General features: G+C 46.8%; 1 protein-coding gene and 1 long non-coding RNA gene across 2 annotated transcripts in view; one reads left to right on the forward strand and one right to left on the reverse strand.

The window, feature by feature from the left end:
- Positions 1 to 1,158: 1,158 nt before the first annotated feature.
- On the reverse strand, positions 1,159 to 8,663 carry gata2b (GATA binding protein 2b). Its single transcript, XM_060068507.1, has 6 exons — positions 8,238 to 8,663; positions 7,408 to 7,864; positions 6,357 to 6,878; positions 4,767 to 4,912; positions 3,720 to 3,845; positions 1,159 to 2,800 (listed from the first exon to the last, which is right to left on the reverse strand). The coding sequence occupies exons 2-6, from the start codon at positions 7,634 to 7,636 to the stop codon at positions 2,540 to 2,542; spliced, it is 1,284 nt and encodes a 427-aa protein (XP_059924490.1). The 5' UTR covers positions 7,637 to 7,864; positions 8,238 to 8,663; the 3' UTR covers positions 1,159 to 2,539.
- A 2,789-nt stretch (positions 8,664 to 11,452) lies between these two features.
- The window catches only part of LOC132470228 (uncharacterized), a 1,802-nt gene continuing 754 nt past the window's right edge, over positions 11,453 to 12,500 (forward strand). Inside the window, exons 1-3 of the long non-coding RNA XR_009528614.1 lie at positions 11,453 to 12,005; positions 12,078 to 12,208; positions 12,363 to 12,500. The exon at positions 12,363 to 12,500 is cut by the window's right edge and continues 754 nt beyond it. This is a non-coding gene — a long non-coding RNA (uncharacterized LOC132470228). The remainder of the gene's footprint in view (positions 12,006 to 12,077; positions 12,209 to 12,362) is intronic.

The following is a 12,500-nucleotide window of genomic DNA, read 5'->3' on the forward strand; positions in this document are numbered from 1 at the left end:
CCTCGCCCTCGCCCTCGCTCTCTCCCTCTCTCCCTCTCTCCCTCTCTCTCTCTCCCCCTCTCTTTCCCTCTCTCTCTCCCTCTCTCTCTTTCTCTCTCTCTCTCTCTCACTCTCTCTCTCTCTCTCTCTCTCTCTCTCTCTCTCTCTCTCTCTCTCTCTCTCTCTCTCTCTCTCTCTCTCTCTCTCTGTACATGTGTGTGCATGAATGTCCTCCCACTCTCTATATTAAGTAACTTCTCGTTCGCCCACCATGGCTCAGGACTGTGAGAGGCACTATGGCACTGGAGTTATTATCCCGGTGTGTTCCTGTCTGTCTGACGGACTCTCTCCTCTCTCTCTCCTCCATCACCGTGCTGGTTACTGGCACAACCTGTGTCCAGCCCAGAACATCCATGCTGCGCCGGGTTTAGGACCTCCGATCCAACTCATCAGATCTATATATATAGATCTACATATTTATAGATCTGTTGGCCCCTCTAACGCACTGATTGTACGTTAGCTTCTTACGTCCTAACACTTAAAAATAGTACTTCGCATTGTGTAGCATCTAATCCTAGCTATCTTTGTTGTATACAGGGAGTGGGACAATCTAGCGATTGTTGGCGCTTGGCCCTTGGTTTCATGAACATCCTCACTGTACCGTTTGATTGATCAACATGGCTTATCAATAATATCCCCCATCTCTGAGGAAATTACAGCAGAGCTCAGTGCAGGCTTCACCTCTTTGGGGATGACCACAGGGAGTGAATTATTTTATAGAAGTGAAAATATATACTCGATGCTCTATATTTATATACTCGATACTTTTTACTCTATATTCATATACTCTATACTCTATATTTATATACTCTATACTCTATATTTATATACTCTATACTCTCTATTTATATACTCTATACTCTCTATTTACATACTCTGGGCTCCATATTTATATACTCTATATTTATACACTCTATATTTATATACTCTGTGCTCTACATTTATATACTCTATACTCTATATTTATACACTATATACTCTATATTTATACACTCTATTCTCTATATTTATATACTTTATAGACTATATTTATATACTCTGTGCTCTATATTTATATACTCTATACTCCCCAGCTCTGGTAAACACTTGTTAATAATGAGTAATAATGAGTCATCCCTGTTTGATTTAAATTGATTCTTTATTATCAACATGATGCATTATGTAGCAGCACCTGTCTCTCCACTCAACACGTTACAAAGCAAGCATCCGGACGCTATATATATATATATAGGTCTATATATATATAGATAGATCGTAGAGGCACCGAGAGAGAGTGTTTGGCTTGAGGGTGCATTGGGTGATGAGCACCGCCCCTAAACTCGGATTAAAGTCACCAATAACCCATAATCCATAACCCAGACAGCTCGCAGACAACATGATAAAAAACATATAATGAGTCTTATATAATAAATATGAGTACACCTTTCAATTGGCCGTTCCTCTGCACTGTTATGAATACAAGTAAAAACAGCTTTGGGCCCGAGTTGTCGTCTGGAGACGGGAAACAGAGTCCCCGATTCAATATGGCACTTCCTGTTGGTTTGGCGTGGGACAGGGTGACATTGGGGGGGCGTTACCCTGTGTGACCCCCTGACCCCCCCTCGCCCACCCTGCAGGGGGTCCAGGGGCCAGGGGGGGCCTCTCTCTCTCTCTCTCACACCTCGTACACATGGAGGGAGGAGAGACAAGGTGATCTGTTATGTGAGTATAAATGATGGTCGTCGTAGCTTCAGCTTATAAATATATATCTTCACACGTGGGGTCTTTGTTTAAGGGGCGGTCGTAGAAGAAAGGGGGGAGTGAAAATAAATTATCTGAATAACAATAAGAACAAAAACTATAATAAGAACAATAATTACAATAAACAGCCTCGGATCAAGACTTAGAAAAAGGGAAGCTTGCTTCTTTCTTGTTTGTGTTTTCTCCAAATTCCTTTAAAATAGTCCATGAGCAGAAATCCAGCACAGGTGTTGAAAGGGTTCAGAGGAGCCCCGTTCAGTGGTGTCCTCCACCCCTTCTAGTTCATCTAAAGAATGTACAATATTCACAGTAACTACAAATGTACCTGCAGAGAGCCTCTGTACCTTGAGGGTGTAGGGTCCCTACATCCTTAAGGTACACTAAGCCGCTCTGGGAAGCAAAGGGTACCACGACTCCCCTGGTACCACAACGTCAGGGTGGACCAAAGCTTCCTGCCTCCCCCTTTGATGCTAGCTCCACCTAGCTCCGCCTAGCTCCACCCAGCTCTGCCTAGCTCCACCCAGCTCCACCCAGCTCCACCCAGCTCCACCTAGCTCCACCCAGCTCCACCCAGCTCCACCCAGCTCCACCCAGCTCCACCCAGCTCCACCCAGCTCTGCCCAGCCCACCCAGAGTTCGGTGGACATGGTACACAGTGATCCCCAGAGGTCCCCTCTGGCCCTGGAGGTACTGAAGGTCCGTCAGCCTTCTGAGTCCGTCACCTCCGTCGCCAGTTACCCATGATGCATCGGGGTGAGGCTCAGCACATGGCCGCCACCATGTTGCCGTGGTGCGGGTGGTGCGGGTGGCCGTAGGAGGGGTGTATGGGGGTGGGGGTGGGCAGCATGTGTCCGGCGTGGCTGAAGGGGGGGAGGTGTCCCAGGGACATGTGCCCGCTGAAGGGGGGGCTCTTGTACTCCTCGTAGCTCTCGCTGCAGCGCTTGCTCTTCTTGGACTTGTTGGACATCTTCCGGTTGCGGGTCTGAATCCCCTCCTTCTTCATGGTGAGGGGCCGGTTCACCTGGGGGGGGACGGGGGACGGGCAGGGGAGGGAAGGGTCAAGGGTCAGTAGGAGCTGAGTTCCGTGTTCCTACTGTGCTGTGATTGGTCTGTGAATATGTTAGGATCTCTAAAGGATGATGTCACCATGGCAACCAAGACACACCCACAAACGACCACACAGTGTTTATGAGCAGCCCCCCCCCCCCAGACACACACACACACGCTCGCCCACATAAACAAACACACACACACACACACAAACATACACACACACACACACACACACACACACACACACACACCAAACCCAGTCTCACGGAAATACGTGACATTGTCACGTCATTTAATCTATTTATTCCAATTTCAATTTTTTTGTGCCAAAAGCACACATTTCTAACAATATGACAGCTTTTGGCCACCCGTTCATACTTTCACCTTTTATTCTGAAAATTTTTGCAATTCCCGGAAATATTTAATGCAGGTGCGCTGCTCTGTAGGCAAACCGCAACGGAAAAATAGGTAGCTGCTTCATCTCTTCTTTTTAGAACGAGTTTTAAATTTGTGCTATTGGCACGAAAAAAATTAAATTACGTGTCCCAGACCACGAATGAATAGATTAAATGACATGACGTGACAGTGTCACGTATTTCCGGGAGACTGGGTTGTACACACACACACACACACACACACACACACACACACACACACACACACACAAACACAAAGACACACACACGCACACACACAAACACTCACACACGCACGCACGCACGCACGCACGCACGCACACACACACACACACACACACACACACACACACACACACACACACACACACACACACACACACACACACACACACACACACACACACAAACACTCACACACAGACACACAGACACACACACAGACACACACACACGCTGCCCTCCTCTTACGTTGTGCAGCTTGTAGTACAGGCCACAGGCGTTGCACACGGGGTCACCGTTGGCGTTACGCCGCCACAGTGTGGTGGTCGTCGTCTGGCAGTTGGCGCAGCAGGTGCCAGCTCGCCGGGCGGCAGACTGGGAGAGACACACAGGTTAGAGACCAGTTAGAGACCAGTTAGAGACCAGTTAGAGACCAGTTAGAGACGGAGAAACACACCAGTTAGACCAGGGAGGTCCAGGGAGACCCACTGGTCCAGGGAGACCAGCTCTACTGGTCCAGGGACCCTGAGCCTGGACACTAGTCCTAAAGACCAGAACCAGACCCTGAACAGGGTCACTAGTCCTCCAGAACCAGACCCTGAACCGGGTCACTAGTCCTCCAGAACCAGACCCTGAACCGGGTCACTAGTCCTCCAGAACCAGACCCTGAACCGGGTCACTAGTCTTCCAGAACCAGACCCTGAGCCGGGTCACTAGTCCTCCAGAACCAGACCCTGAGCCAGGTCACTAGTCCTCCAGAACCAGACCCTGAGCCGGGTCACTAGTCCTCCCCAGTAGTCCATAATAATTATGCTAATAAGAATAAGAACCACTAAAATATCTCATCTATTGTTGTACAAGTATTAGGAATTGACACGTAAAGGAATAAATAAGCTATTTAAGCCGTTGAGTTCTGAGTTAGTATCCATCATGAATTATTATGGCAGTGTTTTAGTGTCGCGGCCGGAGGGGCCTGCAGGCTGGGGGCCGCAGAGCAGTAGACCTGAACGCAGCGGCTGCTATCTGCTCGCTGGCCCTGCGCTTGTAATAATACTTCATACAGGGTTGCTAGGGTTAGCCCGGGACCCCCCCCCCCCTGTAGCGGTAATAACGGGTCGCGGAGCCGCGGGGACGGGCGAAGGAGCACGAGGTGAGCCGGGGAAACAATTCCAGGAAGCTGTTCGGGAAAATATCACTTTCCTGCGATTGTGCTTCGGTCAAACCCCCCCCCCCCCTTCCCTCTCTGGGCCCCTCTTCTCTCTTGGCTCTCTAAATCAGAATGTAAGGCGGACTCACCAGGCGTCTCTTGGGCTTGATGAGCGGCCGGTTCTGGCCGTTCATCTTGTGGTACAGGCCGCACGCGTTGCACAGGTAGTGCCCCGTCCCGTCGCGGCGCCACAGCGGGGTAGACGTGGCCCCGCAGTTCACACACTCACGGCCCTCTGGAACACAGCGAGGGAGACCCTTCGTTTAATATCACATATTAAACGTGTGTGTGTGTGTGTGTGTGTGTGTGTGTGTGTGTGTGTGTGTGTGTGTGTGTGTGTGTGTGTGTGTGTGTGTGTGTGTGTGTGTGTGTGTGTGTGTGTGTGTGTGTGTGTGTGTGTGTGTGTGTGTGTGTGTGTGTGTGTGTGTGGGTCTAGTTATATAGGTTATATTTTAGCCTCTTCAATAATTTAAGGGAGGAAAAAATATATCTATAAGAATACACCGATATGCCAATCTGAACGTAGTCCTAGATTATAAAATCAATCTGAACATTAATTATAAAGTCAATCTGAACCTAGTCCTGAATTATTAAATCAATCAGCGGTGTCTGTAACGTCGCTGCGCGAGCAAACAGTGTACTGAACACGGCCTGGCCCTTCACAAGTATCTCACAACCATGTGCGTGTGCGTGCGCGTGCGTGTGTGCGCGTGTGTTTTGCGCGCGAGCAGTCGTTCACACGCACGTGCATTGCAACCCTAGGATCGTCACCGCTTCGCCCTTCTGTCTCGAACTCTATCGCCTTTAAGGAATAATTAAGCGCAGTTAATTATTCCATCCTTCACCCCACGAGGGTCAAAGTGTTTATTTTTCTGATTTCTAACTTGTAGAATTGATCATGATGAACAGTGAGTGGGAGAACGTTATGGGACATAGCTCGAATCTGTGTAGCTGTTAATATCTATCTATCTATCTATCTATCTATCTATCTATCTATCTATCTATCTATCTATCTATCTATCTATATATATATAATGTTCCTGGTATTATTAGCGTCATTATATATATATATATATATATATATATATATATATATATATATATATATATATATATATATATATATATATATATATATATATAGCGTCATTATATTATATTATACCATTATGATATCATGTGGCGCGCGGCCTGCATCGCTTTCTCCTCTCATGTCTTCCCGTTGACTCGCGCCCGGGACCGGATCCAGAGGGCCGCACGAGCCAGCCCGGGCGTAATGAGTCCCGGTTAACAAAGAGGATTAGAGGGAATCAGCCCCGCGGCGCGGGCCTCGAACCGACAACCTCTTCACGAGGCGCTCGCTCTCGTCTCATCGCTTTTCTCCATTTATGGAAACATGAAAGTCACTGAGAACATGTTTAGTGGTCTGCAGGATTTGTTCTTTAAAAGAGCCGACCGCCGAGAGTCGAGACGAGGCCTGAAGTCTACAATTAATACACGATGCTTTTGAACTAATCCCTGAGCTATATTGTCCATCTTTAGTCACCATTCGGACAGTTTATGGGTTCGGTTCAGCTCGGATTTATTGCGCCACGTTGTCCGGATAAAAGCGTTTCTTATCTATTATATATAGGCCTATTATGCCGACCACAATACTGAAACGTTAAAGTGGGACTCACCGGAGCAGGAGCGGGGTTTAGATTTGCACTTGGGGTTGTACCCGGACTGGGACCCCCCCAGCAGACCCCCCGGGTGGAACAGACCCCCGCCGTACTCCGACGGGAGGCCGTAGGAGGGGTAGGACGGTAGGGGGTGGAGGGACTGGTGGCCGCTCCGAAGGGGGCTCGAGCCCTCCATCTTCAGCACGTCCGACACGTGGTACTTGATGGAGTCCTTCTGGTCCGGGGACGCGGAGCCCGGGTCCGGGGACACGTCCTTCGGGGGGGTGGGGGGGAAGGCGTATAGGTGGGAGCCGGAGTGGGGGGTGGGGGTCATGGCGGAGGCCGGGACGGGGGTGGGGTTGCTGCAGGGATAGACGGCGGAGAGGCCCCCCGGTGACCCTGGCCCTGGGGGGTGCAGAGCCGCCCAGGCGGGGTGGTGGTGGGCGGACAGCGCCGCCGCCTTGCCGCCGTCCAGCCACGACATCCCGGCGGGGCTGTGGAGGAGGTGCGGCCGGTGGACCTGCGGCCCGGCCAGGCGGGCTGGGGACGGAGAGAGCCTCTTTAATATAGATCCTGTTTACATATTACCTTATGCGACTCTTTAGTATCTAACCTCTCTCATATAGTACCTTATAGAGGATCTTTGGTATAGATCCTGTTTACATATTAGCCTACCTTATGCGACACTTTAGTAGGCCTATAACCTCTCTCATATAGTACCTTATGATCTTTAGTTTAGATTATCATAGAGTAGGCTACTACGTTATATGGGGCCCACAATATAACATACAACATATGTATTTATTATCGTTTATAATTGTATTATATGTAGGCCTATTATTATTGTATTATGGCGTTAATCGTATTATTTTAACTGAATTTGATCCTCAAACGAGAACTATGTCCTGTAAACTACATCTGAAGAACGAGTTTAAACCATTCACAACTGCCTCTTTTTTTAAGATTCAAAACGGACACTAGTATCGAATTAATGAAATCCCAGAAACATCAATTATTGATCCATTTCCTCGTGCTCCGGTTAAATCTCCAGTAAAGCGCGTGAGCCCACCGTGCGCCTGGCCGTAGGAGGCCCGGGCCCGAGCCGCGGGGTGGTAGTAGGGGTTCCCGCCGGCGTCCAGGTGGTTGAAGAACACGTCCACCTCGTCGGGCGGCAGCAGCGGCGCTGCGGGCTCCAGGTAGCCGCCGTGCGCGAGGCCCGGGTGGTGGTGGTCCGAGTGCTGTCCGTTCAGGACGGCGTGGTGGTGCAGCCACCGCTGCTGCTCGCTCGAGACCTCCATCTCAGGTGGAGTAATGATATCCGGTCAGAGGTGAAAGTGAGGGGGGGGGTCCACTCTTCTTCCGCGCGCCAATCTTTTTAACAGCCTTCACGCGCGTCAGTTTAAGTCCACGTTCCAAAAGCGGCGGGGTTCCTCTCCTTATGCGCAGCGGGGTTCCGGTTGATTCTCCACACGATGCCGTGGTTTCTCCGTCTCGCGCAGGGCGACATCGGGCCGCGCGCCGCGAACCTGAGAATGACAAATGGGTCTGTTAACGTCCCGGAGCGGTTCGTGGGACGTGAACGTGTTCTGATGACGTCCTGTCCGACAGACACATCATCGGGACCCTCACACAACACCGTTAACACACACAATAACACCACGACCCCTTCTCCACATCCAACCCCGCAAACACACAACATCCAGCACCCCTCTCCACACCGTAAACACACAACATCACGACCCTCTCTCCAAACCCAACACCGTAAACACAAAACATCACGAGCACCTCTCCACACCCAACACCGTAAACACACAACAACACAAGCACCTCTCCACACCTTAACGTTTAAACCGCAGGGGGGACACTTCAGGCAGAGCGGGACTCGGGTGGAGACCTTACCGTGACTCCTGTTCGATCTCCCCACCGGGACGTCGATGAACTGCTCTCTGAAAAAACGGCTCTCCTTGTGAAGAGCTCGACCTCAAGGTATCGGTGTGTGTGTGACGTGTGACGGGTCCAGGGGGGCTTCGGTGTGACTGCAGCTCCACCGGCTGACGGAGACTTAAATAAAGATCTGACTCCGGAACAGCCAATGGAATATCGCTGCTGCCAACCTGCGGTCTGGCCCTCCCCCTACTCTCCCTTCTCCTCCGCTCCACGTGTCTGTTGGTTTTTGTGTGTGTGTGTGCGTGTGTGTGTGTGTGTGTGTGTGTGTGTGTGTGTGTGTGTGTGTGTGTGTGTGTGTGTGTGTGTGTGTGTGTGTGTGTGTGTGTGTGTGTGTGTGTGTGTGTGTGTGTGTGTGTGTGTGTGTGTGTGTGTCTCCCCGTTATTCAGCGCATTTCTGTTTTGGTTAAAGACGCAAAGAGCCCAAAATGTCGACACCATAATATTACTATTATTGGTATTCATAATAATATTAGGCCTCATAATAACAGTCATAATAATCATAACAACAAAAACATAATATAACAATAATAATAATGATGATATTATATCTATCAGTATCTAGTATCTATCTATCTATCTATCTATCTATCTATCTATCTATCTATCTATCTATCTATCTATCTATCTATCTATCTATCTATCTATCTATCTAGGCCTATCTATCTATCTCTATCTATCTATCTGTATCTATCTATCTATCTATCTATCTATCTATCTATCTATCTATCTATCTATCTATCTATCTATCTATCTATCTATCTATCTATCTATCTATCTATCTATCTATCTATCTATCTATCTATCTATCTATCTATCTATCTATCTATCCATCTATCTTTCTCTCTACTGTCGGTCTATCTGTCCCTCCTTCTGTCTGTCAGTCTGTGTGTCTGTGTGTCTGTCTGTCTGTTTGTGTGTCTGTCTGTCTCTCCGTCTCTCCGGTATCCTCCTGCAGTCAGGTGAGCAGGAGGTACGGGCCTCCTCGAGCGGACGGTAACCGGAGGGTCTCCGGCCGGGCCGCGCTGATCCTGACGCCATTGCGTCCCATTGGAGAATTCAAGAAATTAACTTCTGCACGGGGCCGCGGGACGCACGGGGCCGCGGGACGCACGGGGCCGCGGGACGCACTGGCCATCGAGCAGCGCTCTCAAACGATCCCCGGCAGGTGATATATTTCTAATTAATAATGCAAACAGTCTCTGCCGCGCTGGGATCTCAGCACTGAGATTCGTGTGTGATGCTTAGTCGTTTGATGCTTAAATTATATTTCAAATAAATGCACCCTTATATGTGCATTTCGAGATGTTTATATAAGAGCTGATCATATATATAAATAATATGTTTACATAAACTATCTATCCATCTATCAGTATCTATCCTATCTATCAGTATCTATCTATCAGTATCTATCTACCTATCTATCTATCTATCTATCTATCTATCTATCTATCTATCTATCTATCTATCTATCTATCTATCTATCTATCTATCTATCTATCTATCTATCGCTCTATCTATCGCTCTATCTCTCTATCTCTCTATCTCTCTCTATCGCTCTATCTCTCTATCTTTCTATCTTTCTATCGCTCACTATCTCTCTATCTCCCGCTTTATATATCTATATCTCTCTATCTCTCTATCTCTCTATATATCTTTATTATTTTCCCTTGATTGTTCCGATCCCAATGATTTAGGGAGAGAATTATTCTCTTCAAAATTGAAATTTCACCAAATCGAATTTGAACGTAAAGATTAAACATCATCAGCATTGAAACGGTGCTGTGAGGCCTTCTGATCTGACGCGATAAGAGCTGATCAGAGACCAGCCTTCACTGATCAGAGAACAGCCTCCACTGATCAGAGACAAGCTACCACTGATCAGAGACCAGCCTCCACTGATCACAGACTAGCCTCCACTGATCACTAGCCTCCACTGATCACAGACCAGCCTCCACTGATCACAGACCAGCCACCACTGATCACAGACCAGCCTCCACTGATCACAGACTAGCCTCCACTGATCACAGACTAGCCTCCACTGATCACAGACTAGCCTCCACTGATCACAGACCAGCCTCCACTGATCACAGACCAGCCTCCTTCTCATTAATTCCTCGGCTGAGAGGGAGGCCTAGCTTATGAGGAACAAAAGCTCTTAAAGTACATTTAACCCGCGTGGGACGAAGAGGCTACTTAAAAAAGTAATTGAGCCCAAGCTAACGCAAATTAATTACAGTTGCAAAAAAACTATACTATTTAGTTTTAAAAAAAAAAAAAGACATGGTAGGCATGAGGCAGTAGGCTATAGCATTATACAATGATATAGAGTATATATATATATAAAAAATACTTAGATATTGTTATTACTTTTCTTCTTATTATTATTGTTGTTATTGTTATTATCCTTTTTATTATCCTTAACATCATTATTATTTTATTATTTATTTAGCCTATTATTATCATTATTATTATTTTATTATTTTATTATTATTATGTTATAAATTGGGCTATTAGGTTTTATTATTAGAATGATCATTACCATTATTTTATTATTTATTATATTATTTATTATTATCATCATGATTATTGTGTTATTATTATGTTATTGTCATTATCAATGTCATTATTATTATTTTATTTTATTATTATTTTCTTATTCTTATTATCTTATTATTCTTATACTTCTTATTATTTTATTATTATTATTATTATCATTATTATTATTATTATTATTATTATTATTATTATTATTATTATTATTATTATTATTATTATTATTATATAACGTTCTATCCTGCCATGTAGGGGGTTTATAAATCGGCTGCCTGTAGATCCGTGGTCCCTGTGATTATAACCCATCCCTGGGTAATTTTTCATCGGTGCCGGCTAATCTTTGTTCTTTGTGAAGATAATAAATAGCCTAATCGTTATCAGCGAGCTGCTGGAGGTGTCGGGAGAATAGGGCTGATCGGCCCGGGAAATAGGCTCCAAAGTGCCGTGGAATAAATGGCATTTCTTATCTCGCTCCCCCAGATTATCGCCGCCTTTCAAACTCACAACAAATCCATCCCGTGCAGGGAAGGCATCGTCGGCTGCAGATCTCTGAGTGAGACACGGGGGGTGGGGTGGGTGGGGGCGCTGGGTCGATATTTACAAGTTTAATGTCCTGCATGTTCCGAGGCTCCAGCCTGTGTTTGGACAGCAGAACCATCTCGCTGTTCCATTATTTCATCTTTTATCTCCTGGAGGATCTTGGATCCGCTCTTTGTTGCGGTATCATGAGCTTACTCCTTTCAGGTTGGATTTAACGGAGAACGGCTCAGCAAACACACGCAATTCTGCAGACGAATCGTCGTTTTATTTTAATTTTATTAAACATAAACAATTTTATGCGACATTGGTTTGCCGTTGGTTATTTGAGATGTAGGCTAACGCCCCACGTTCAATAAAGATTTGCTCCCTGCGTTTTATTTCATCAGTCGTTTTGAAGCTCAAGAAAACTCTGAACGGATCTTCGTTTCAGATTTGCGGGCATTTGAACCTCATCTCGAGCAGACCTACACTACATCTGAACCTCCTGAAGAACGGTTCACTAGGCCTATACTCCATCTGAACCTCCTGAAGAACGGTTCAGTGGGCTGTAGGCCTACACTCCTGGTTTCCGAGTAGGCCGTAGTCCTATGCCACAACATTCCTGAAAAAGACTCACAACTAAATATGGTGAGCGATAAGGAACGAATGTTTATTTGTGTTTATTCGTGTAGTACTGTGACTAACGCCTGTTTCCAAAAGGCCAACCATGCTGTGGTGAGCGGAGAAGAACGTAACGAGAAAAACTGAACCATGCTATTGTGAGCAGAGAAGAACGTGACGAGAAGAACGCAACCCTGTTGCGGTGCAGAGAAGAACGTAACAGACGAGAGGTGAGGAGCTGCTGATCGTCGCCAGGGCAACAGCGATAACAGCCCCGAGTTTTTTTAATTTCTTTGTCAGATTATTGTCCAGAATTACTTATCTTTCTCCCGAGAAGGTCAAAGTCACACAACAACAAGATGTTCTTCCTTTTCCTTCCCAAAGCGCTGTCCTCTGTGGAGCATTAGGCTCACAGAGACGGCCTGTACGCCACGATGCTCTGGTGGTGATCAGAAATCACTGGTCAACACACCACACTAGTGATCCATCCCGTCATAAAGGCTCCTGTCGCTCCTCGATCAC

This window comes from Gadus macrocephalus, chromosome 13 (assembly GCF_031168955.1).
Source record: "Gadus macrocephalus chromosome 13, ASM3116895v1".
Classification (NCBI taxonomy): domain Eukaryota; kingdom Metazoa; phylum Chordata; class Actinopteri; order Gadiformes; family Gadidae; genus Gadus; species Gadus macrocephalus.